The sequence below is a fragment of the Oncorhynchus keta genome, chromosome 14, assembly GCF_023373465.1.
Source record: "Oncorhynchus keta strain PuntledgeMale-10-30-2019 chromosome 14, Oket_V2, whole genome shotgun sequence".
Lineage (NCBI taxonomy): Eukaryota > Metazoa > Chordata > Actinopteri > Salmoniformes > Salmonidae > Oncorhynchus > Oncorhynchus keta.
This window is the reverse complement of record NC_068434.1, coordinates 51265374-51292793: the sequence shown is the minus strand read 5'-3', so window position 1 is coordinate 51292793 and position 27420 is coordinate 51265374. Positions and strand designations below refer to the sequence as shown.

The 27420-nt window shown below is 43.6% G+C and overlaps 2 protein-coding genes across 13 annotated transcripts in view; both read left to right on the top strand.

Annotated features, from left to right (window-relative positions):
• Positions 1 to 10216, top strand: part of tsc1a (TSC complex subunit 1a) — a 34028-nt gene extending 23812 nt beyond the window's left edge. For all 10 annotated transcript variants that reach the window (XM_035786393.2, XM_052462631.1, XM_035786392.2 and 7 more), the window contains 3 exons: positions 6075 to 6262; positions 6543 to 6719; positions 7995 to 10216. In XM_035786393.2, the coding sequence (XP_035642286.1) occupies positions 6075 to 6262; positions 6543 to 6719; positions 7995 to 8640 (1011 nt within the window). In that variant the 3' untranslated portion in view covers positions 8641 to 10216. The remainder of the gene's footprint in view (positions 1 to 6074; positions 6263 to 6542; positions 6720 to 7994) is intronic.
• Positions 10217 to 15781: 5565 nt separating this feature from the next.
• The window catches only part of ak8 (adenylate kinase 8), a 77363-nt gene continuing 65724 nt past the window's right edge, over positions 15782 to 27420 (top strand). For 2 of the 3 annotated variants that reach the window (XM_035786389.2, XM_035786388.2), the window contains exons 1-4: positions 15782 to 15918; positions 16286 to 16390; positions 16905 to 16989; positions 17429 to 17478. In XM_035786389.2, the coding sequence (XP_035642282.1) occupies positions 16307 to 16390; positions 16905 to 16989; positions 17429 to 17478 (219 nt within the window). In that variant the 5' untranslated portion in view covers positions 15782 to 15918; positions 16286 to 16306. Of the gene's footprint in view, positions 15919 to 16285; positions 16391 to 16904; positions 16990 to 17428; positions 17479 to 18734; positions 18774 to 27420 lie in introns of those variants that run through there. The other variant, XM_052462642.1, reaches the window with a different exon arrangement.

Sequence of the window (27420 nt, the reverse complement as noted above, 5' to 3'; positions counted from 1 at the left end):
GATAGAAAACACTCGGAAGTTTCTAAAACTGTTTGAATGATGTCTGTGAGTATAACAGAACTCATATGGCAGGCAAAAACGTCAGAAAAAAATCCAACCAGGAAGTGGGAAATCTGATGTTGGTCGTTTTTCAACTCAGCCCCTATTGAAGACACAGTGGGATATTGGTCTTGTTGCACTACCTAAGGTTACCACTAGATGTCAACAGTGTTTAGAATGTTGTTTCAGGCTTCCACTGTGAAGGGGAGCTGAATGAGACAGAGGTCTGGCAGAGAGCCACGCGCTCGTGACGCGCGGTCATGAGAGAGTTAGCTCGCGTTCCATTGCTTTTCTACAGACAAAGGAATTCTCCGGTTGGGACAATATTTAAGATTTATGATTAAAAACATCATAAAGATTGATTCTATACTTTGTTTGATATGTTTCTAGGAACAGTAATATAATTTTTGGGAATTTTCATCCAACCTTTCCACTGGTCTGAAGTTTGCAAAAGTGCACCTGGATGTTCCACAGCGCTACTGGCAAAATATTCTGTGGACAGATTAAACTACAGTTGAGCACAACACTGTGGAGAAATAAAAGCACAGCACACCAACATCAAAACCTCATCCCAAATGTGAGGTATGGTGGAGAGAGCATCATGGTTTGGGGCTGCCTCAGGGCCTGGACTGCTTGCTATCATTGACGGAAAAACTAATTCACAAGTTTATCAAGACATTTTGCAGGAGAATGTTAGGCTACCTCTCTGCTGATTGAAGCTCAACAGAAGTTTGCTGACGCAACAGGACAACTCTCCAAAACATAAGTTAATTAACAACAGAATGCCTACAACAGAAGAAAATACGCCTTCTGGAGTGGCCCAGTCAGTCCTGACCTCAACCTGATTTGAGATGCTGTGGCAAGAGAGCAGTTCACACCAGACATCCCAAGAATATTGCTAAACTGAAACAGTTTTGTAAAGAGGAATGGTCCAAAATTCCTCCTGACTGTTGTGCAGGTCTGATCCACAACTACAGAAAACATTTGGTTGTTATTGCTGCCTAAGGAGGGTCAACCAGTTATTAAATCCAAGGGTTCCCATAAATTTCCCACCCTGCACTGTGAATGTTTACACGGTGTGTTAAACAATTATATGTTTTCATATATTTATTTATTAGTTTAAGCAGACTGTGTGTTTGTCTATTGTTGTGATCTAGATGAAGATCAGATCAAATTTTATATTCACATAATTTTTCTTGCCACTGTACATCTCTAACCCTGTGGAGATGTACAGGTTTATGTTACAAGGTTTTGGGACATTCTCTGGTTATAAGTTAAACCTAACAAAAAGTGTGCTCCTCCCATTAATCAGTTAGCAGAAGGAATTGGGTATGCCAATTTCCCATTTAAGGTGGAGCATCAGGTCTTTACTTATTTGGGGATAAAAGTCACACGCTCTGTTTAAAAACACTCCTGCAACACACTAAGCAGGATTTTATAAGGTGGTCGTCTCTTCCCATTTCATTAACAGATCGCATTAATTCTGTTAAGATGACTGTACTACCTAGGTTTTTGTACTTATTACAAAGTTGATGTTCAAACAACTGGACAGCTACATTTCCAACTTCATTTGGAATAAGTCAAGGCCCCCAGGCCTTACCACTTCTTTTTTTTTACACTACTACTGGTAAGCAAATATCTAAATATGTTTATTGGGTTTCTACATTTGAATACAATGTTGACCCAACTTGGGCCATCATGGAGTTAGTCAAGCCTTCCAACTTCTCTGGTCTCGCTCCTGTGCTCCCCAGTGCCCATGAATCTTGGCACCCATGTTTTGAACCCCATTGTTAAGAACTCTCTTAAAATCTGGTCCCAATTCCTTCAGTCACTTTAGCCTTAAACAAGCAAGTGGCTTCTCTCCATGAACATCTAATCGTCTCTTCCCAGTGTCACAGATTGACACGGCATTCCAGTTCTGGCATAGGAACGGTCTGGTATTTATTTTTTTGTGTGACCTATTTGTTGATAACAGTCTCATTTGATACTCTTGAGGGTCGACCACCCAATACCCACTTTTTTTTAGATTCCTGCCAACTCGCAGCTTTGCCAAAAAAAATAAATTTCCTTTTATTTCCATTCGGGCCTACTAAGTGTCCAGTTGAGAGGTGCTTAGAACTTAACCCTTATCTGAAAGGCATAATCTCCAGATGATACAACATAATACAGAACATTAATCCGCCTTCCTTTGCAAATACAAAATCTGCATGGGAGCAAGACCTAGGTGGCGAGCTACCTGGTGATATGTGGCTACAAAGTATTGAGCGTATCCACACATCCTTTTGCATAAGGCGTGAGCTTGTTCATTTTAAGGGTTTGCACCGTCTCCATTACTCAAATGACAGATGGGCAAAAATATACCCAAATGTTGACCAAGTGTTTGAGATGCCACCAGAGTCCAGTGACTATGGGACACATGTTTTGGTCATGCCAATCTTTGAGTGGCCTCTGCCTCAAAAATGGGACCCCATTCTCACATATGTGTAATACAACTGTTCACCCCAACCCATTCACTGCCATTTTTGGGGTACTTCCCCTAGACCAGAATGCTACCTTGCCGCCTTGTCCTCTTTCACTGTAAGTCTGCAAAGCCACCCTCTTTTATGCAGTGGGTTAAGGAGGTGATGTCATCTCTGCCTCTGAAGGAGGTTAGGTACACTGCATGGGCCTGACAAAAGTTTGACTTAACCTGTTCCCCATTAGTACAATATGTGGAGATCCTGTCTTTTACTTTGTGTAACTTGCATAGTGGCCATTTGTGCTGATAAAAATGTGTATTTAACTTTGTTTTCCCCATTTGGTTTTGTTTCTATTATTGTTTGTTTCTGTTTTTCTTATTTAACTTACTTTTATAGATGCCTTGGTGGGAGTGGAGGGGATGAATGAAGGGTTGGGGTTGTACTGTTTTTGTCATATCTGAAAATCTACTAATAGTTAAAAATACAAATAAAATTTAAGTATGCAATCTGGTTTCAGAGCTGGTCATGGGTGCACCTCAGCCACGTTCAAGGTCCTAAACGATATCTTAACCGCCATCGATAAGAAACAACACTGTGCAGCCGTATTCATTGACCCGGCCAAGGCTTTCGACTCTGTCAATCACCACATCCTCATCGGTAGACTCGACAGCCGTAGTTTCTCAAATGATTGCCTCGTCTGGTTCACCAACTACTTCTCTGACAGAGTTCAGTGTGCTGTCCGGGCCTCTGGCAGTCTCTATGGGGGTGCCACAGGGTTCGAGACTCTTCTCTGTATACATCAATGATGTCGCTCTTGCTGCTGGTGAGTCTCTGATCCACCTCAACACAGACGACACCATTCTGTATACTTTTGGCCCTTCTTTGGACACTGTGTTAACAACCCTCCAGGAAAGCTTCAATGCCATACAACTCTCCTTCCGTGGCCTCCAATTGCTCTTAAATACAAGTAAAACTAAATGCATGCTCTTCAACCAATCGCTGCCCGCCTGTCCAACATTACTACTCTGGACGGCTCTGACATAGAATATGTGGACAACTACAAATACCTAGGTGTCTGGTTAGACTGTAAACTCTCCTTCCAGACTCACATCAAACATCTCCAATCCAAAGTTAAATCTAGAATTGGCTTCCTATTTCGCAACAAAGCATCCTTCACTCATGCTGCCAAACATACCCTTGTAAAACTGACCATCCTACCGATCCTCGACTTCGGCGATGTCATTCACAAAATAGCCTCCAACACTCTACTGGATGCAATCTATCACAGTGCCATCCGTTTTGTCACCAAAGCCCCATATACTACCCACCACTGCGACCTGTACGCTCTCGTTGGCTGGCCCTCGCTTCATACTCGTCCCCAAACCCACTGGCTCCATGTCCTCTACACAACCCTGCTAGGTAATGTCCCCCCTTATCTCAGCTCGCTGGTAACCATAGCAACACTCACCTGTAGCACGCGCTCCAGCAGGTATATCTCTCTGGTCACCCCCAAAACCATTTCTTCCTTTGGCTGCCTCTCCTTCCAGTTCTCTGCTGCCAATGACTGGAACGAATTACCAAAATCTCTGGAACTGGAAACACTTATCTCCCTCACTAGCTTTAAGCACCAGCTCACAGATTACTGCACCTGTACATAGCCCATCTATAATTTAGCCCAAACTACTACCTCTTTCCCTACTGTATTTATTTATTTTGCTCCTTTGCACCCCATTATTTCTATCTCTACTTTGCACATTCTTCCACTGCAAATCAACCATTCCAGTGTTTTACTTGCTATATTGTATTTACTTCGCCACCATGGCCTTTTTTTTGCCTTTACCTCGCTTATCTCGCCTCACTTGCTCACATTGTATATAGACTTATTTTTCTACTGTATTATTGACTGTATGTTTGTTTTACTCCGTGTGTAACTCTGTATGTGTCGAACTGCTTTGCTTTATCTTGGCCAGGTCGCAATTGTAAATGAGAACTTGTTCTCAACTTGCCTACCTGGTTAAATAAAGGTGAAAAAAAGAGACTCGGAGCTAGAAAATGGTATATCATACACTGCAGTTGAGCAACAATGGGAAAGTAATTCTGCTTTGAATGTTGATAAACCTGTAACCCCACTTTTGAGAAAATGGCCCTTAAATGTTTTGGAACAGCTACTGGACCGCTCTTCTTTGTCTACACCAATTCAGCATCATTCACACCCTCTTTAGCCCCACCCATCTCTTTAAGGATTCACATGTGAGGCCATGTACTAAACAATCAAAGATTTCAGGACTAAAGGCTGGTTTATACTACAGGTGTGTTTTGTAAATTTTGCCTGGAGTGCTCTCTGGGCGTTCGACCCTAACGTTGGCTAGCTTGCTAGCTACTTCCAGACACAAATGAGAGAACAGCTCACTCTGACCATTTTACTTGCCCCAGCAGAGATGGTTAGGCTGTTTTTATGTTATCCAGAGTGCTGGTGACTGCAACTGTGCTGCTGGCAACAATTTAATTACACTTTTTTTGCCACCGTTTTCTGACACCGTCCGTATTCAGCAGGTGTTGAGCATTCGTAAATTATTCTGAGCTCTGGCACACTCAGACGAGAGTGCTCTGATAGCTGGTAAATTCGCTCTAGATATCTACTCTGTGTATTGACAGTTGTTGTAATGACATCATGAACATTCTGTTGAAATGGTTACTTGCATTCTGGAGTCTTTTTGTTTAGACATGTAGCTAGCTAAACAATGAACCATAATCCCAACTCATAACGTTACTACCCTGCATGAATCGGCAGGTAGCTAAACAACCAGGTTCAATGTTAGCTAGCTAGCTAAAAGTACACTATAACTTGAAATGAAAATGACTTTCTGACAAAATTAGAAACGTGTAATATCTGAAAATGTAGCTAGCTAGATTATCTTGCCAGTATACATGTATGGACGCTTATTCCTCTGTTATGGATGCCATGGTTTCCCTTAGTTTGAAGATGTAATCCAGAGACTGGTGTCAAACGCCAGAATATTCCTAGCTATCATACTCCAATTCCAAGATTTCAAAAATTGGTCCTCCAGAAATTGGAGAGCAACACTTATGTAGTTCTACTATGTGATATCTTAAAAAAAAAAAAAACATGTTGGAAAGGATGACCTACTCCTACTGACCAGCTCATGTGATAGACAAAAGCGTGCTAAATGGCAGACCAATCCGAACTCATCTCTCGGCATGTCCAGCCCACTCATTATCTCCACCAATCATGGATAGCTGGAAGGTTGCGGACTTTTTCCGTGGCTAAACCAACTGGGCTCGTAATTTTAACAATTTTATTCGTATTTACAGATGTCATACAAGTTTGTTATTAAGGCACATTAAAGTTTACATGTTCCAGAAGGCATTTCTGCCCAACAAATGCATTTTGATTTTTAAAAAGTTGTTTTCAAATGGCTCTTGTGTAAAGTAGTGACGTGTGACCTATGCCTAGGTTCCTGAAACTAGCCAAAAATGTGCACCCCTTTTGCATTCCCAGGACCAGGATAGAGAAACACTGCCATAGACTAAACCATTTCCTGGTCCTATCTGCAGGGACTGCAGATGCTGCAGTCATCCATGGGCAAGGAGCAGGAGTGTCTGCGTCAGAGCATGCTGCAGCAGACCCAGGGGCTTGAGGCAGCCCAGCAGCGCATCGGAGACCTGGAGGCCCAGCTAGCCAAGAAGGAGCACCTCATTCTGGAGCAGAAGTTGTTCCTGGAGGAAGTCAAAGGCCAGACCAAGTAAGGGCCCAATTCCACTCTACTTTTTTTTAGGCTATTGCGAGCTCTGATTCCCTTATGTATTTTATTATTTTTCAAATAGGTTGTATTTAAAATGGTGGACAGATTTGAAAGGGGAGAACTGGTGGGGAGGCTGGATTCAAGCGACATCAGCTACGTACTTGGCTCCCAGTACCAAACGCAACTCTTATTATTCCACAATGGATGGACTGTATTGTGTACTTTTCCCCCCTGTGAACTTTTACATTTTAAAGGTGTGTCTGTCTATGTGTAACCCCAGGGGCCAGCTGCAGGCGTCGGAGAGCAGGTACCTGGCTATGCGACGGGTCACCCAGGTGCTGCAGACGGAGATGCTGCAGCTCTACAGCCAGCTGGACGCCGAAATGCTGACCACCAACCAGAGTCTCTCGGAGTCTGACACCATCGAACCCTCCAGCGCTCCTCCTGGCACTTCCAGGTGAGACCCAGCACCTCCTTTGATCCCTTTCCCACAGTGTGAGGGATGGTTCCAGCTCCTACAGAATGGATATAACAGCCAAGGGCCTTCAAAGTATAATTACGCAATATTGACAAAATGCTGCTGGTGTTATTTTGAACAATGAATGTCTTCTCTCTGGGACAAAGTCAAATGATATAACCGTGCCAAATGCTACTAGCAGGAGATGGTCTTTTAGGTAGGCTATACCCAGTGCAGTGCAATTTGAGCCATCTCATCATCGCTACAGTCTAGAAATACAGTACTATTGAAACTCAGTCAACTCAGTTAGGGGTGTGAATGTTTTTAAACTAAATTGTGATCCTCACAAAATTGAAATCACTGTGCAGCTGGCTTGCCTGCTCTTTCTCTTCGCTAATAATGCGAGTGTGTGTGTGTGTGTGTGTGTTCTGTCTTCGATCTGTTGCCTGTAGAATAACCTAGCCTATTTATTAATGATGGGCCCTGTTTTACTGAAGTTGCAAGCCAAGAAATGCGAAATGTACATTCCATTGTGACAGAACGCTTTTGATTGCCGATAGATAGGCCTAGTGCACGGTTCTGCCTGGTGGTCGACCTGCCTATACTGTGCCCATTCCCCATCTCTCCTTCCCTCGGTAGCTTGCTATGAAAGATGCAAGTGTTTGTTCTCAGAAGTACGCCAACTAATCAGTCTCTTCCGTGCCAAAAATACTGAATCTTAGGAGTCGATTCCTAGCGCAAAGTTGTTTTCTTTCTACTAAATGTCTTTTTTAGGAGAGCATGGCCTGCATCAGGCAGTTTAAGATTGTGATGGATGTCAGTCCCCATTTCAGAAGCTGCATTCCTTTACCGACAAGTATAATGCCCATTAAGTGGGGCTTCAAAACTTATCTCCAGATAAGGTTTTGTTTCTCCATTTAAAAAGCACCCTTGGACAAACAAACATGCTGTAAGCCGAGGTGCTTTCAAGGGTTATATGACTGCGGTAGATAACTTCATTGCAACTGGACCATAATTCTGCATTGTGAGTTGACGTCAAAATAATCTTGTTTTAACAGAAAACCGTAAATGGCCGTTTTAAACGTCAAGCAAAATGGTAACTTTGTCACAGGATAAGGGAGAGGTTAGCCTGTATATAAATTAAAAGTAGGTACTATGGACTAATCCCAGAGAGATACAGCTCTTGAACAGAATGTTTTGTTTGGAGTGAAGCTGAAGACCAATGTAAAAAGATGAACAATAGTGTGTGTGTGTGTGTGTCTGTGTGTTTGCTAGGCCAAATGGCAGCAGTAGCAGAACTGTGCCAACTGCTCAGGGCAGCTCTGACCGACGCACCCAAGCGTGGCCGCCTGGCAACGGAGGCACTTTACCACCCGGGGGTGGAGCTCAGTTCACTACCTCGGTGACCCTCAACGGCAGTCTGAAACAGCCCCCTCTCCTGTCAGAGATGTCCCCTACCCACCTGGCCGCCTTTACACTTTCCCTATCCCCCGCTGGCACCCCCTTCACTGTGGGTACCTACCCCAGTGCCAAGAGCTTCCTGGGAATGCACGCCCGAGAGCTGTTCTGCAACAAAAGCGATGGCCAGTGTGACGGGGATGAGGACACCCAGCTCAGTAGTCTCTCTCACAGCCTGGTCGGCGGTGAGGAGAGCAGCGAGTCGACAGAGAACGTCCAGTCCAGCCCATTTCCTCCTCCTGCCACAGGCACCCCCCCCCATTCTCCTGCTGCTGCTCCTCCATCACAGGGCTCTGCTCAGTCTGCTTTGGCCCAGGAGCCACCCCCGTCAGACAGCCAGCAGCTTAGGGCACACCACGGGCAGGGGGCAAGGCCTCGGGCCAGTGCTGCCGCTGCCGCCCGCCAGAGGAGGAAGGACCTGCGGATCATGGACTACAATGAAACACAGCAGGAGCACATCTGACGACGACGAGAGAGGGAGGGGTGGGGCAACAGCTGCTGATGAGCTGCCACTGTAACAACAGATGTAAGAAGTATCTCTAAATGCAGTGTTATTTTCACTGTTTCCCCAGTGGATGGGCACATACAGGTTCATACAAAGCTATATTATATAAACAAGAAAAAATTTTTTTTTTCCCTAAGCAAGGGACAATGAGCAAATTTGGCCTCAACTTGCTTTTTAATTTATTCTGTCAAAGGGCCACTGCTATATGTATCCATTAGGGGGAGCAAGAGTGAACAAAAAGTATTCAACAGTGAACTTAACATGGATTCCTTATGGCAAGTCCTATCACACAGAATTGGTCTATTGGGTGTGTAAATCTATATATTGAGGCTACGTCGGTCTGTGTGATGTAAAACGAATAACAGCAACAGGAAAACGAGCAAGAATCTTTTGTTAGATGTTTTAATAAGCTATTTATTTATGGTTTTGGCACACCCCAATCTAGAATGGCCTGAACTTTCTGTAGGGTTCGGAGGGTCCTACTCACAAGTGCAATACTTTTCTCAAATGGATTCATCTTGTTTTTTTGCTGCTTGGTCAAAGACTTCACAGCCTCAGCTTTTCAGAACACTTTGAGTTGTTCCATCACATTTCCCTCCCCAAAACACTGAGTGCCTCTTGTTTTAACACATATAGCTCTACAAATAGGTACTAAAGTTATTGCAATAATTTGTTATAATTTATAACCAGCTAAAGAGAGCTTAAAGACTATCAAGTAACAATTTTGTCTTGTTAATTCAATGGGCATGATCCCACCAGCAATAACGCATCTTGCCTAGGTTTAAGCTAAATCTCTAGCTCAGGTCGTGTTCCTGCAGTAGTGAAGGAACGTGCAATAACACCCTAGACCAAAGCTTGTTAATTCTCATTCTCTTGAGTTAAATGTGCCACGTGGCATCCATCTTGCTTTTTGGGGGTTTATTGATCAAGTTGATGTGGATCACTGCATTATTTTGCCTAGGCTAGAGGCCTGAGAGGACTGTTCTTTTGGATATTCAGTGCCTTGATGGCTGCACACAACTGCCAGAATTCCTGCAGTGGGACTCTGATGGCGCTCTTGATGTCTTGGCATTGAAGCTATGCCAGGTATATGTCCCTCTTCATAGAGGTTCTTCCTCACCCAATGCCTTTAAAGTGAATCGGGTCACATTGTAGTTCTTAACATGGACATATTGTGAGTTTCTGTTGCCATATAGCCAATTGTCATCTAAGGTGACCATCATTATTGTTCCATCCCCTACTCAGGATCAGGGCTTGCAAGCTAGTCAGTTAAGTCACATATCCATGGAAGTCAGTATTACCCATCTCCAGCTGTTATCCTCAAAGCATGGTCTCTGTCCAAGATCCTGGTGTCAATTCAAGTGTCCCCCCCCCCTCATCTTTTGTTATCAAGCATGTAAATCAATGTTAAACACCATCAGGATGAGGAAACTATGGTACAGTGAATGTGACGGTATGTTAAGACAGTTCTGATTACAAATGTTCTGAAAACAAAAAGGGGGGAAATGAACTGAATATAAATCAATACAAATATTTTGCATTGTCTCTTTTTTTTTTTCAGTTTGCCGAGAGCACACACACATTGCTACATGGTAATTTAACAAGATTTGGTTATGGACGCCGAGAGAGTTATTTACCGTCTTATTCTACAATGTCAGTGGGGTTTAGAAATGCCACCGCATTGTTTTGATGGAAATCACTTATGTCTCAAAACGCAAATGGTGTTGACTATTTGTCCAGTTTGTCTGTTGTATGAAACATTGTGTAATATGGTTGCCAAGTTCTGAGTAATAGTTGATCACAAGTCAAACCAGGAGAAACAAACTTTATTGCAATGCTGATTTATGTAAACTACAGGAAAATCTAATTTTATTTGTCACATACACATGGTTAGCAGATGTTAATGCGAGTGTAGCGAAATGCTTGTGCTTCTAGTTCCGACAATGCAGTAATAACCAGTAATCTAACTAACAATTCCAAAACTACTGTCTTACACTTGTGTGTATAAGGGGAAAAAGAATATGTAAAATATGAATGAGTGATGGTACAGAGCGGCATAGGCAAGATGCAGTAGATGGTATTGAGTACAGTATATACATATGAGATGAGTATGTAAACAAAGTGGCATAGTTAAAGTGGCTAGTGATACATGTATTACATAAGGATGCAGTAGATGATATAGAGTACAGTATATACGTATACATATGAGATTTACATTTACATTACATTTAAGTCATTTAGCAGACGCTCTTATCCAGAGCGACTTACAAATTGGTGCATTCACCTTATGACATCCAGTGGAACAGCCACTTTACAATAGTGCATCTAAATCTTTTAAGGGGGGGGTGAGAAGGATTACTTTATCCTATCCTAGGTATTCCTTAAAGAGGTGGGGTTTCAGGTGTCTCCGGAAGGTGGTGATTGACTCCGCTGTCCTGGCGTCGTGAGGGAGTGTGTTCCACCATTGGGGAGCCAGAGCAGCGAACAGTTTTGACTGGGCTGAGCGGGAACTGTACTTCCCCAGTGGTAGGGAGGCGAGCAGGCCAGAGGTGGATGAACGCAGTGCCCTTGTTTGGGTGTAGGGCCTGATCAGAGCCTGGAGGTACTGAGGTGCCGTTCCCCTCACAGCTCCGTAGGCAAGCACCATGGTCTTGTAGCGGATGCGAGCTTCAACTGGAAGCCAGTGGAGAGAGCGGAGGAGCGGGGTGACGTGAGAGAACTTGGGAAGGTTGAACACCAGACGGGCTGCGGCGTTCTGGATGAGTTGTAGGGGTTTAATGGCACAGGCAGGGAGCCCAGCCAACAGCGAGTTGCAGTAATCCAGACGGGAGATGACAAGTGCCTGGATTAGGACCTGCGCCGCTTCCTGTGTGAGGCAGGGTCGTACTCTGCGGATGTTGTAGAGCATGAACCTACAGGAACGGGCCACCGCCTTGATGTTAGTTGAGAACGACAGGGTGTTGTCCAGGATCACGCCAAGGTTCTTAGCGCTCTGGGAGGAGGACACAATGGAGTTGTCAACCGTGATGGCGAGATCATGGAACGGGCAGTCCTTCCCCGGGAGGAAGAGCAGCTCCGTCTTGCCGAGGTTCAGCTTGAGGTGGTGATCCGTCATCCACACTGATATGTCTGCCAGACATGCAGAGATGCGATTCGCCACCTGGTCATCAGAAGGGGGAAAGGAGAAGATTAATTGTGTGTCGTCTGCATAGCAATGATAGGAGAGACCATGTGAGGTTATGACAGAGCCAAGTGACTTGGTGTATAGCGAGAATAGGAGAGGGCCTAGAACAGAGCCCTGGGGGACACCAGAGGTGAGAGCGCGTGGTGAGGAGACAGATTCTCGCCACGCCACCTGGTAGGAGCGACCTGTCAGGTAGGACGCAATCCAAGCGTGGGCCGCGCCGGAGATGCCCAACTCGGAGAGGGTGGAGAGGAGGATCTGATGGTTCACAGTATCGAAGGCAGCCGATAGGTCTAGAAGGATGAGAGCAGAGGAGAGAGAGTTAGCTTTAGCAGTGCGGAGCGCCTCCGTGATGCAGAGAAGAGCAGTCTCAGTTGAATGACTAGTCTTGAAACCTGACTGATTTGGATCAAGAAGGTCATTCTGAGAGAGATAGCGGTAGAGCTGGCCAAGGACGGCACGTTCAAGAGTTTTGGAGAGAAAAGAAAGAAGGGATACTGGTCTGTAGTTGTTGACATCGGAGGGATCGAGTGTAGGTTTTTTCAGAAGGGGTGCAACTCTCGCTCTCTTGAAGACGGAAGGGACGTAGCCAGCGGTCAGGGATGAGTTGATGAGCGAGGTGAGGTAAGGGAGAAGGTCTCCGGAAATGGTCTGGAGAAGAGAGGAGGGGATAGGGTCAAGCGGGCAGGTTGTTGGGAGGCCGGCCGTCACAAGACGCGAGATTTCATCTGGAGAGAGAGGGGAGAAAGAGGTCAGAGCACAGGGTAGGGCAGTGTGAGCAGAACCAGCGGTGTCCTTTGACTTAGCAAACGAGGATCGGATGTCGTCGACCTTCTTTTCAAAATGGTTGACGAAGTCATCTGCAGAGAAGGAGGAGGGGGGGAGGGGGAGGAGGATTCAGGAGAGAGGAGAAGGTGGCAAAGAGCTTCCTAGGGTTAGAGGCAGATGCTTGGAATTTAGAGTGGTAGAAAGTGGCTTTTGCAGCAGAGACAGAGGAGGAAAATGTAGAGAGGAGGGAGTGAAAGGATGCCAGGTCCGCAGGGAGGCGAGTTTTCCTCCATTTCCGCTCGGCTGCCCGGAGCCCTGTTCTGTGAGCTCGCAATGAGTCGTCGAGCCACGGAGCGGGAGGGGAGGACCGAGCCGGCCTGGAGGATAGGGGACATAGAGAGTCAAAGGATGCAGAAAGGGAGGAGAGGAGGGTTGAGGAGGCAGAATCAGGAGATAGGTTGGAGAAGGTTTGAGCAGAGGGAAGAGATGATAGGATGGAAGAGGAGAGAGTAGCGGGGGAGAGAGAGCGAAGGTTGGGACGGCGCGATACCATCCGAGTAGGGGCAGTGTGGGAAGTGTTGGATGAGAGCGAGAGGGAAAAGGATACAAGGTAGTGGTCGGAGACTTGGAGGGGAGTTGCAATGGGGTTAGTGGAAGAACAGCATCTAGTAAAGATGAGGTCGAGCGTATTGCCTGCCTTGTGAGTAGGGGGAGAGGGTGAGGTCAAAAGAGGAGAGGAGTGGAAAGAAGGAGGCAGAGAGGAATGAGTCAAAGGTAGACGTGGGGAGGTTAAAGTCGCCCAGAACTGTGAGAGGTGAGCCGTCCTCAGGAAAGGAGCTTATCAAGGCATCAAGCTCATTGATGAACTCTCCGAGGGAACCTGGAGGGCGATAAATGATAAGGATGTTAAGCTTGAAAGGGCTGGTAACTGTGACAGCATGGAATTCAAAGGAGGCGATAGACAGATGGGTAAGGGGAGAAAGATGAATAATGTAGGGTATGTAAACATTACGTTAGGTAGCATTGTTTAAAGTGGCTAGTGATATATTTTACATCATTTCCCATCAATTCCCATTATTAAAGTGGCTGGAGTTGAGTCGGTGTGTTGGCAGCAGCCACTCTATGTTAGTGGTGGCTGTTTAACAGTCTGATGGCCTTGAGATAGAGGCTGTTTTTCAGTCTCTCGGTCCCAGCTTTGATGCACCTGCACTGACCTCGCCTTCTGGATGATAGCGGGGTGAACAGACAGTGGCTCGGGTGGTTGTTGTCCTTGATGATCTTAATGGCCTTCCTGTAACATCGGATGGTGTAGGTGTCCTGGAGGGCAGGTAGTTTGCCCCCGGTGATGCGTTGTGCAGACCTCACTATCCTCTGGAGAGCCTTACGGTTGTGGGCGGAGCAGTTGCCGTATCAGGCGGTGATACAGCCCGTCAGGATGCTCTCGATTGTGCATCTGTAGAAGTTTGAGTGCTTTTGGTGACAAGCCAAATTTCTTCAGCCTCCTGAGGTTGAAGAGGCGCTGCTGCGCCTTCTTCACGATGCTGTCTGTGTGGGTGGACCAATTCAGTTTGTCTGTGATGTGTATGCCGAGGAACTTAACTTGCTACCCTCTCCACTACTGTTCCATCGATGTGGATAGGGGGGTGTTCCCTCTGCTGTTTCCTGAAGTCCACAATAATCTCCTTAGTTTTGTTGACGTTGAGTGTGAGGTTATTTTCCTGACACCACACGCCGAGGGCCCTCACCTCCTCCCTGTAGGCCGTCTCGTCATTGTTGGTAATCAAGCCTACCACTGTTGTGTCGTCCGCAAACTTGATGATTGAGTTGGAGGCGTGCGTGGCCACGCAGTCGTGGGAGTACAGGAGAGGGCTCAGAACGCACCCTTGTGGGGCCCCAGTGTTGAGGATCAGCGGGGTGGAGATGTTGTTGCCTACCCTCACCACCTGGGGGCGGCCCGTCAGGAAGGAAAAGGCCTAATCCTGGTGGTGAGGCCCGGAGGTCTCCAGCCTCGCTTGATTGCATGCCACGCGCCTGTTCTCTTAGCTTGGGTCTTGTTAGTGTTATGAGCACCAGTAGCGTACCCAGTCAGGCTGAAGTACACGTCTCCCACACCAGCCGTCCCACCTCGCTGTCCTGAGGACTCAAGCACATCCACATTAGGATTCCCAGCAGATGTGGTGTCCTGGCCGCAGTAGGTGTAGGAACTGGCCATCCTTTGCAGTAGCTCCAGTGCTAGTGGGATAAGGCTTACCACACCACTGTAGTAGTTCCTGGCCTCGTCACAGCTCAGTCGATTCACTTTATCATGTGGGTAACTACAGACAAAGAAAGGACCTGGGTTAGAAAACAGGCAAAATAGTCCAACCTCACAACTCCAGTTTAAAATGCAACTGTTATTCTGCAACATTTACCATGTCTATTGTCAAACTCTGTCCTTGATGTAACACGAGCCTGCAGTTTGCTGATGGTGTAGCTGAGAAGCAACCTGTAAGTGTCTAGGATGACACCTCCAGGGCTTTGGTTGTTGCCCTTCAGGAGCCTCAGAACAGCCCTCTACTCCTCCACAATTTAAGAAGAGGGTGAAAATGTGTAGATCTGTGGCATTAATACAATGGTGCTCCATGTACCCTTGAATGTGTGCAATAAGGGATGGGTATATTTTATTTTTTTAAAGGACCCGTGAGAAACTGTTGAGAGATGGTCTCACCTGCATGACTGTTGCCATTGGTTCTGTCCTATCATGAGCATGCTTGTGTGACCTCTAGGGCTGCTATGAAAAGGACCTGCTGCAGTTCGAAGAGGTTGTGAGTGTGTTTAATGGCCTTCAACCTCTCCCTTGCCAGTTGTGCACACGTCAACAGGAAAATGCCATTTGAGATGGTTAAGTTTACAATATGGAGCTGCAGCACAATATATATACTCTGCTGCTCTGGACAAAGTCTCTAGACAGACAGCCTTGTACCAATGTAAGTACTGGATTTTCGAAACAACTCTGGAAAGGTCCTAATAAATACAATTTACCTGCGGGTCTATGTGCCGAGTCAGTCTATCAGTGTCAATATTTTTTCCTTGGATACAAAGTTACAAATAGCGCAGAATGTTGCTAAATGATAGACACTAATGTACATGATTGACAACGAAGCATTGTGGTCTCAGAATGTTATCTTGAGAAGTCGAATCACCGAGCGTTCTGACGTTGCTGGGCAACATGACACCAATGACGTTTTCCTTAGCAACGCGTGAATGCGCTTTTGGCAAGCGACTTGGATTCATGTTATAAGCGGGTAAGAAAATATTTTAGTTTTCCCAAAGACAGTTCCAAACTAAGCTATCTACTTAGCCACATTTCATTAGATATTGTACAATAATTGTACAAGTTAATGAGTTTTGTCGAAACGCCATATTTACTGAGTCAGAATTTGCTAGTTAGTTAGCATTTTGGTTAGCAAAGAGCAAAAAAAACACAACGTTAGCTTGTTTACTTCGACTAGCTTGGTCAGTCAATCTCTCAGTCAGAGGGCCTAGAAGTAGGACCAACGGGGTCTCAGAGGGCTTTCAGGGGGTCCCTGAAAAAACAGAGCTAAAAAAGTTGTTTCGTATTCATTTTATGTTACTTGTTACACAATATCCCACCTTTTCCCCATCAAACAGACTGCAAATCACCTTATTGCAATGGATGAAACGGCAAAACCCCTAAGAATTCCACCTGAAATGGCTATTTATGCAGAGAAGCATGACATATTTGATTTAGTCCAGGTAAACCTATTTTCTATTTCATTTGACAATAACATTGCAAAAGTTCCCACTAATTACCCACCACCTCATGAGTCTGGTCTCAGATCTGTTTGTGCTATCATGTCAACGCCCTGTCATGCCAAAACAGATCTGTAACCTGACTACCGGTTTGACAAGAGGGAGTACAGCTACAACCTGAAGTGACTCTTTGTAGCAGGTTAGGTGAGCATTTCAGCTAACCCTAACCTTTTTCTAACCTTAACCCTAGTCTCCTAACCTGCCACATTAATTATCCTAACCTGCTATGAAAAAAATAACTTCTGGTTGTAGCTGTACTCCCTCGAGTCAGAGCCCAGGCTACCTCTGCTCTCCTTTTGCTTCTACTCCCTTCATCCTGACTGATCTGTCATCTTACTCTTTTTCATCAGAGCTGGTGATGAAGACTACTTACTTTCATCCCTTGTTTACATTTTAAGAAAAATACAAATAAAACATGCTCTAATGGTAGAAAGTTATTATATATATTTTTTTTTAGACATTGGTGACAAATCTTATGGTTGATAAGCCAGAGGATCCCATCCAGTATCTAATTGTTCTTCTCAAAAGGGGGAGTGTTGAGGGTAAGTGCTCTCTGGTCCACATACAGTAGGTATTTCATGACGGTAAGAAATTCAGGTTGGACCCTACCCGTTTGGTTCTTAAACGATTTCCAACGATTTCCGTAATGAATACACCTGTGATGTGCATACTGATTTCGTGTAGTGTTGTTATTCTACCACTAGGTGACACTATATGAGAAGTTTGAGCCACTAGCTGTGTTTACATTGGCAGCCCAATTCTGATATTTTTCCCAATAATTGGTCAATTGACCAATCACATCAGCTCTTTTTCAGAGCTGATCCAATTGTTCAAAAAATATCAGAATTCGGTACCTGTGTAAACGCTGCCTATGAGGCGCCTGGCGTTCACATCCCACATGTCAATATCATGTCTTTTCGTTGAATATTGTTTCCTGAAACTAAATTGTGGTCGTAATACATGTTTATTTTATTTTTGCAGTACCCAGAGTGATGTTGTTAGGTCCACCTGCATCAGGGAAAAGAACTGTTGTGAGTAGATGTTTGTTCTCAAAACTGATTTTAAAGCCTACAGTATTAGGATGAATTGAGATGTCATGAAAATGGATGGAATTGATAAGACAGTAGCTGTGCTACTCCACACCTTGGTTTACACCGGATGAAAGGGAAGCTCCAAAATGCTAAGCCATAAGGTTCCCAACACAGGCCCAGCAAATGAATGACAGAAGTACACCAAAATACAAAAAAAGCTTTTATTTGGAATGTAACACTAATGAACAATGGTAAACTGCTAATATTTGATCAGGGCTATCTTTTTACATGACAACTTTGTTTCAGTACTAAAAACGAAGAGCAAAGAACAGGCTGGCATTTCACTTCTAAAGAGAAGGATGACATGACAAAAAAAACATGAATACATTTGACCATTGACAAAAATTCAAGCTTGCAAATGTTTTAAGAAAAATTTGAAAATAAGTTCTTTACAGATATGAGTCCCAAGATATCGCTAATGTCCTTTACCCTAATATATATATTTTTTTATATATAGTGCATTTGGTAAGTATTGAGACAGACCCCTTTTTCCACATTGTGTTACATTACAGCCTTATTCTAAAATTTATTAAATTATTTTTCCCTTCAATCTACACACAATACCCAATAATGACAAAGCAAAAAATGTTTTTTGCAAATGTATTACAAATTTAAAAACAGATACCTTATTAAGATTTCAAAACCTTTGCTATGAGACTCGAAATTGAGCTCAGGTGCATCCTGTTTCCATTGATCATCATCCTTGAGATGTTTCTACAACTTCATTAGAGTCCACCTGTGGAAAATGCAATTGATTGGACATGATTTGGAAAGGCACACACCTGTCTATATAAGGTCCCACAGTTGACAGAGCAAAAACCAAGCCATGAGGTCGAAATAGTTGTCCGTAGAGCTCCGAGACAGGATTGTGCCAAGGCACAGACTTGGGGAAGGGTACCAAACATTTCTGCAGCATTTAAGATCCCCAAGAACATAGTGGCCTCCATCATTCTCAAATGGAAGAAGTTTGGAACCACCAAGACTCTTCCTAGAGATGGCTGCCCGGGCGAACTGAGCAATAGGGGGAGAAGGGCCTTAGTCAGGGAGGTGACCAAGAACCCGACGATCACTCTGACAGAGCTTCATAGTTTCTCTGTGGAGATCGGAGAACCTTCCAGAAGGACAACCATCTCTGCAGCACTCCACCAATCAGGCCTTTATGGTAGAGTGGCCAGATGGAAGCTGACGCTTGAGAGGATATGCAGAGAAGAATGGGAGAAACTCCCCAAATACAGGTGCGCCAAGCTTGTAGCAATCATACCCAAGAAGACTGTAATCGCTGTCAAAGGTGCTTCAACAAAGTACTGAGTAAAGGGTCTAAATTCTTATGTAATTGTCATATTTTGCGGTACTATTTAATGAAGCTGCCAGTTGAGGAATTGTGAGGCGTCTGTTTCTCAAACTAGACACTCCAATGTACTTGTCCTCTTGCTCAGTTGTGTACCTTGGCCTCCCACTCCTTTCTATTCTGGTTAGAGCCAGTTTGTGCTGTTTGGTGACGGGTGTAGTAAACAGCGTTATACGAGATCTTCAGTTTCTTGGCAATTTCTCGCATGGAATAGCCTTCATTTCTCAGAACAAGAATAGACTGACGAGTTTCAGAAGTAATTTTTTTTCTGGCCATTTTGTGCCTGTAATCAAACCCACAAATGCTGATGCTCCAGACACTCAACTAGTCTAAAGAAGCCCAGTTTTATTGCTTCTTTAATCAGAACAATAGTTTTCCGCTGTGCTAACATAATTGCAAAAGGGTTTTCTAATGATCAATTAGCCTTTTAAAATTATAAACTTGGATTAGCTTAGACAACACAGTTACACATGGAATAAACAAGCGTACAGTCAATAACAATAGAAAAAAAATAGTCTATATACAGTGTGTGCAAATGGCGTGAGGAGGTAAGGCAATAAATAGGCCATAGTAGCAAGTAATTGCAATTTAGCAAATTAACACTGGAGTGATACATGTGCAGATGATGATGTGCAAGTAAAAATACTGGTGTGCAAAAGAGCAGAAACGTAAATAAAAACAATATGGGGATGAGGTAGGTAGATTATTGGATGGGCTATTTACAGATGGGCTATGTACAGCTGCAGCGATTGGTTAGCTGCTCAGATAGCTGATGTTTAAAGTTAGTGAGGGACTGCAGCCCAATCAACACTGCAGCCCAATCAGAGCAGATCGCAGTGGTTTCACCTCCAACCATCTCAAACCTATAATCATGGCCATCATCTCTGCCACATACACTGACACTAATCAGTTAACCTCTTACATACTCAAACATTGAAATCTGGGATAAACACCCTAGCCCCCACCCCCCACCCTTCAATTTTCACCTAAAATGACACCCAAATTTAACTGCCTGTAGCTCAGGCCCTGAAGCAAGGATATGCATATTCTTGGTACCATTTGAAAGGAAACACTTTGAAGTTTGTGGAAATGTGAATTGAATGTAGGAGAATAAAACACAATAGATCTGATAGAATAAAATGCAAAGAAAATAAACAACTTTTTTTTCACTACCACCATCTTTGAAATGCAACAGAAAGGTCCCAGTTCTAGCCATCACTCTGGTTGTATTTCTACTGTAAATTGGACCGTGCAGTTAAATTAACAAGAATTTAAGCTTTCAACCTAAAATCTGTGATCGTGACTTAAGGCGCTGCATGATTTACAACTGTCCCGTTGACGGGACGCCATACCCTAAGAGGTTTTAAACTCAGTCACCCTACTTATATCCTGACTGTATATTTGCATCCCTAACATCTTTAACCTTCCTCCAAGAAAACACCATAAAGCAGGACTTGGCCATAGACATCCTAAACCCCCATCTTGCACACTCCCACAGCTTATTGCATCTTCCTCATCACATATTTCACATTCCCACTTCTCTTCCATACAGCCCATCATCAGCATACAAGGCCATACCCACTCCCTATCCCACCTCCTTAAATATGTCATCTATCATCAGGGTGAACAACACCAGACTAACCACACTTTCCTGAGGAGTACCATTGTCCACTTTAAACCGGATTGATAATTCGGATCCCACCCTCACCCGTATGACTCGATCGAAAAGGAAGTCCTTGATCCAGTTATACAGACCAATGCACTCAACTTGATCAACAACCCTTCCCTCCACATGGAGTTGTAAGGTTTCACAATGTCAAAATGCACAATAATCATCACCTATTTTATTGTCAGGGCCTTTGCTATATCTGTATTAACTGTAACCAGGGCATCCATGGCAGACCTCCGTCTCCTGAACCCACTCTGTGCAATGCTCATAAAACCCCTAACTTCCAAGAAATATATCATCCTACTCACTATCATCTTTTCCATCAACTTACACATATTGGATGTCAGCTCGATAAGCCTATAACTGCCCTCCCTAGTGGGATTTTTACCTGGTTTTACAAACGGCAACAGATTCCCTTCAAACTCTAGCAGCACCGTAGTGCTTTCTACACCATCCTCCCTTTTCTTACTGTTCATTCACCTCTCCTCAACCACTTTTCACCCCGATCACCTCCCTCTTAAACTCGTCTATTGACACCTCCGTCAGTGCTCCCGCAATCACCCTTCTCACTTTCGCCTTTCTGCCAGCGATATGGCATTTCACCCTACCTCCATTTAGAGCCTCCATTTTCAATATCTTGTCCCTCTGAGTTATATTAACTGCAAATATCAATACTTTTCCTTTCCCTACACACCTAGCATCCTTTACATGTCCTATGTCTGATTTGATGGCTTTTGACAATGTAATCGGTTGTAACAATTTGATGGATGGCTCAGAAAAGACCATCATTACTTTGTTCTTCTGTACCTCATCTCCTGCCTGTTTGCTGTTATAGACCCCCCCCCCACTTCTATTTATGTGCCCATCTGTGGTAAATCAACCTTCATCCCCATTTCTGAACCTTTTCCTATTTTTCTCCCGTACAGTCGTGTAGTAAGACTCCTCAATAATATTACTGCCTTCATCCATCTCAGACTTACTCCCATCTGAGCTACTTGCCATGCCTACCTCCGTCTCAGTACAGCTGTGCAGCTTCACCAATCAAACGCAACACTTTCGAAACCGAACGTTATGATCGAACACCCCAAAAAACAATGACAGCCTTCTTCTTCAATGGTATTATAGTGGTCCGCAAATGTACATTATAGGTGCATGCTGCCACCTACTGTGTGGGGTGAAACCTGGGGAAATGTAACAACAACAAAAAATAATTCTGTAAAGTCCTGGAGATCCAAAACCCTTTTTGCTGCATTCACATTTATGTAAAGTTTCTCCGATTTCTTGTTAGTTTGACCAGGCCCAGATCCAGGATGACATACCTGAGGGAGCATTTAAATCCATGGGGGTAGTATTGTTTTAGAGCCCCAGTAAAAGAAGGTAGATTGATCTTACAACTGTTCAAATATACAAAAATGTATCTGAAATGTAGCTGTACACATCAACAACCATCGTTTTATAGAACACAAGAAAGATATGCACCTACTACGATAAACTCAGCAAAAACAAAAAAACATTCTCTCACTGTCAACTGCGTTTATTTCCAGCAAACTTAACATGTGTAAATATTTGTATGAATATAAAATTCAACAACTGAGACAAACTGAACAAGTTCCACAGACATGTGACTAACAGAAATGGAATAATGTGTCCCTGAACAAGGGTGGCGGGGGGGGGGATCAAAATCAAAATTAACAGTCAGTAATGCACCAGCTGCATTAAGTACTGCAGTGCATCTCCTCCTCATGGACTGCACCAGATTTGCCAGTTCTTGCTGTGAGATGTTACCCCACTCTTCCACTCAGGCACCTGCAAATTCCCGGACATATCTGGGCGGAATGGCCCTAGCCCTCACCCTCCAATCCAACAGGTCCCAGACGTGAGATCCAGGCTCTTCACTGGCCATGGTAGAACACTGACATTCCTGTCTTGCAGGAAATCACACACACAACGAGCAGTATGGCTATTGGCATTGTCATGCTGGAGGGTCATTTCAGGATGAGCCTGCAGGAAGGGTACCTCCGAGCCCAACCAATAGGCTCTATGCATTATTCCGCCTCCAACGTTCTAATTTACTTCCGACCGGATTGATGCCTTCCAGAGCGAGTTCTGCTATTTTTATCATTCGCTTACTAGCTATCGTCGATACATTTCTGACTGAAATAGTTTGCAATGGCTACGTTTAAATTACAGCCCGCGAAGGAGGTGCTAATGAACCTTGTTCAGTGCCTCTGTGTTCAGTTTCTTCCAAATGTAATGGTATTGTGAGCTTCCATCATTTCCCAGTCGATGTAGCTCAGAAAAAGGTGGTTAGTGGCAGTACATTGTGACAACTTTACTGTCAAACACACAAAGGTGTGTAGTACACATTTCGGCGAAAGTGACTGTTGAGGGAAAAATTGGTGTTGTTCCTACTGTCTTCGCATGGAACTGGCAAATTCAAAAGAGACCTGGTGTTTGGGAAAAGACTGAAACCTCCTGCTCCGACTGAGGGGGGTGAAGAACAAGGTGCGCTGCCTATGGACTGTGCAGTCTCTGATCCGGTCCAGAGCATGGGCAAAGCCAGTGTTAATGTACATGTGTTTATTTTCTAGCAGCAAAATAATAATTTGTTTATCTACGACATGTATCAATCATTTGGGTTGTGGTGAATATCAGTTTGTCTGGAGCTTGTATTGGCTTTAACTAGGCAATGAGTAACAGGGGTGGGGGAAAGAAATCAAGTAAACACAGAACAGCCAGAATGCAAGATTGAATACTATGTTAGAGATGAACTGAACTGTTGAACATTTGCTGAAATACATTTTTTTAAACAAATCTATTCTATTGTAGATTTCTTCACAAGAACATAAATACTTATTTTTCATAAAACCACTAAACCTGGCACCCATGCAGGGGATCCATTCAGGTGCGAGATAGACACTTCTGCAAGTAGTGGTAAAAATAAAAGTGGTCAACCTTCTCTCTTATAGTTTTTGAAACCTGTAGATCTTTATATATCCTTTCAACTAGGAGGGACACTACGACAGTCACACCAGCTACAACCTGTGAGAAGGATTTGACCTTGCACCTGCCAGTAGTAAGCATGAGATCTCTTCAACTTCAGCTCTCCATTCTGTATCTTCAGGTAAGGGCAGTCAACATAACTTGGTACATTTGGGCACTTGACCTCTAAGAGTCCAAAGTGTGGTCTTACACTGGGATCAAATATGATTCCATCTGGAGAGGATCCTAACCACGGAGCATCTGGGTGCACAATGAAGCCACACGGAAAGAAGTTAACATTCTTCAGTGTGCAGTACTCCTGTACAGCCACTGGCTCCATGGCTAACCCCCTCTTCATCTTCATGGTCTGCATACCAGATCCCTTGAACATCCGCTCAGCTAGGTGGTCAGCTGAGGTCTCTCCCCGGACATGGCAAACCTCGGAAACGAGAGGATGTTATTCTAATTTTCCGGAGCTGATGCCATTCCAGGCTGCTGCTCTGCTCCCTTGTAGCAACCTCGACTTTGTGTGACATCCCGTAGGTTGTCTCTAATGCCTTGAGGTGGAACTGCTCCTGATGGCTAAGGACGTAAGCACACTGGGAAGCCTGAAGCCTGTAGCCATCTAATGGAAGTATTGGTGGAGAAGGGGCATCGGCAATCTTCACAATTTCACGGGTCTTTGGCTGTGGAGACTGATAGGACAGAACACTGCCGGCTTGCACTGGCCCAAAGGCGAACTCAACCAGGGGCACATTAGCTGACATTTCCATTGTTGTGACATTAGAGGGTCAGTAAGTGGAGAAAAGTTGGCATACGTTTCTGAGATGCGGAGAAGGTCCATGTCAGGCATGTATCCATTGAGTGCTTTGTAGAGAGAACTAATGCAAAACATTTAAAAACCTTAACATCAGGTTGGAGAGATTACTATGACTCATGTAACTTTTCCAGAAACAGCACAAGCCCGAAAGTTCAAGTAAAATTAATGAAAATATACAGATTTATAGATGATATTTCCCCCCAGTCTTTGTCCCAAACATTTGTCATTACATCATAAAGATGCCACTGTTTAGGCTTATCATCTGGATACAATCACAAGAAAATGTTTTCTAAATTGTTTCCATTCTTGGAACCTCCAACTTACCTTACTCCATCAGCACACGAGTTAGTAGATTTACGGAACTCTATCCCATCAACTGGACCTGGCTTCACACCCTAATTAACAAGGATTTACTGTTACATAGGCTGAATACTTTTCAGGTGCATTTTCTTATGGACATTGATAGACTCACAAGTGTTCTTGGCTTGTGCCAACGCTGTTCTGTGGCTGTGCAGCTGTGAACTGGTGGTGCAGCAGGAATGTTTAGTTGAGAGTAGTGCGCTGTCTGGTAAAGGGCCACCAGATGATTGCACAGAGCACTTCCTGCAACACAGGAGCAGTGGCTTTGGACCACTATCACTGGTACGGAGTGCTTTAACACCATCTGAAGATAAGTGTGATGAAAGACTGAAGTGAGAAACAAGAATGATGCGGCCCATAAATAACAATAAACATAGTAGTGTCTAGTCTTAACGAGGGGCTCATTTAACTATACAGTAATACATTGGGTCTCAGTAACAATTACCAAACACTGCATCAACAGATCTTTACCAAATAACCTGGCAATTCTAAATTGGGATTGGGACCCATCATTAATATCTATCTACTGATAAGATTAAACGTTGACACTGTCTCCAACACATTTTGACCATGATGACAGTGTCTCACAGGAGATGTTTAACAAGGTCTCTAGTAGCTATCTATAACCTTTCCTTACTCTCATGCTGTGCAGCTTTTCACTCTTCCTCATAGACCTGTGAAAGGCAGCCCTCACGGTGATATCTCCTGTCAATGTTTATTTGTTAAATACTGTGTAGAAGACATGAATAACAATTATTTTTAGCTAGCAAGCATAACTTAACCAAGCTAATGAAAATACACACATTCTCAGGTAGATTCTGTCAACGTTACATAATTTTACAAAGTAACTAGCTAGCTACAGTTAATAGTTAAATTAGCTAGCTAATGATTGTAGCTAGCTAACGTCATATCTGTCATTGACTTGGTAATCCCCTTCATAGTTGTCTATGTAGCTTCCTATATACATCTTGAACCCCTTTTCATTCTTGCTAGCTGGAGTCTCGGAGGCTGATTTAACAATTTGATGTACATTATTAATATGAGGCAAGTCCGGAAGATACCTAGTAAAAAAACTTCTACATAGTTTTAGTAACGTTATATCGTCGACAACAACTAGACTGACCGGAAATTGCCAAACCGATAGGAAGTGTGTTTAGAACATTCGATCATTGAATGTGCATAAGGGCTATTAGGCTACATTGATCATTGTCCCTATACCCATCAAACAACGCCAAGCTGTATATTTATCAATAGCAATTAGACATGCAAACGCAAGTAGCCTAATGACATTAAGAATCACAGATACAACTAAAATATCCATTGAAGTAAAAAGCAAAGGCCTAAACTACATTACGTATCTTTTTTGTCAAACAACTAGTAGGCTTACATGCGGAAAAAACAAGGAATAAATCATTCTTGCACGGCGGCCAGGGCCATAACCTGTTTGGGCGCATGAACCGCTAGCACGACACTTATGACAACATCCGGTGAAATGACAAAAATTGTAATATAAATAAATAAACATTCATGAAAATACAAGTGTCATACATCATTTAAAAGCTTAACTTCTTGTTAATCCAGCCGAGTTGTCTGATTTCAAAAAGGCATTACGGCGAAAGCATACCATGCGATTATCTGAGGACAGTGCCCCACATCTAAATACTTTTTCAACCAGCACAGGCGTCACCAAATTGCAAATAGCGATTAAATAAATCACTTACCTTCTGAAGATCTTCCTCTGTTTGCAATCCCAAGGGTCCCAGCTACACAATGAATGGTCGTTTGTTTGATAAAGTTCTTCTTTATATCCAAAAAAGTCTGTTTAGTTGGCGCCAATGATCTCAGTAATCCACTTGTTCAACATTCATACAAACTCATCCAAAAGGTTACCGGTAAAGTTCAACCAAATAAGTCAAACAATGTTTCTAATTAATCCTCAGGTACTCTAATATCTAAATAAACAATAATATTTAAGACAGGGAATAGTATTTCAATAGGGAAGATAAATAACGAAGAGTGCGCACCTCATTCACACGCCAACAAGACTACTTTTCTCATGAGAGAGACCTTGGAAAAACTACAACTACTTGCTAATTTTTCAAAAGCTTGGAACCCTTTCTGAAAACTTGACATCGAGTGGAAGCCATAGGAACTGCAATCTTGGTCCTATTTATTTGTATTTCCCATAGGCTAGCATTGAAATGGCCAGTGACCTTCAAAAAAAATCTGGATCGATTTCCCTCTGTTTTTTGCCTGCTATATCAGTTCTGTTATACTCACAGCAATTATTTTAAATGTTTTATAAACTTGAGTGTTTTCTATGCTACCAAGTATATGCATATCCTAGCCCTTCTGGGCCTGAGTAACATGCAGTTCATTTTGGTCACGTCAGTCATCTGAAATTCCAAACAATAACCAGTATGCTAATGAAGACAAAGTTTGTAGCTTACCATTTAGAAGAGTTGCAGCCTATTTGATGCTGTCTTGAACCTCATGAGAGGTTTCTTATTCCATTCTCCTTCCTGGCTAAATGTACTTGTCAGGTCCCTCTCAATTGCCAGCTGGACAATCTGAGCTTTTCATTGACGTAACATGCTCTCTGTTCAGAGTCTGTGTTCACTGAATATGTTATTCAGGGTGGAGAACACATTTTGACTTGTACAATTTATCACCTGCGCAATAAATGCAAAAAATAACCACCTT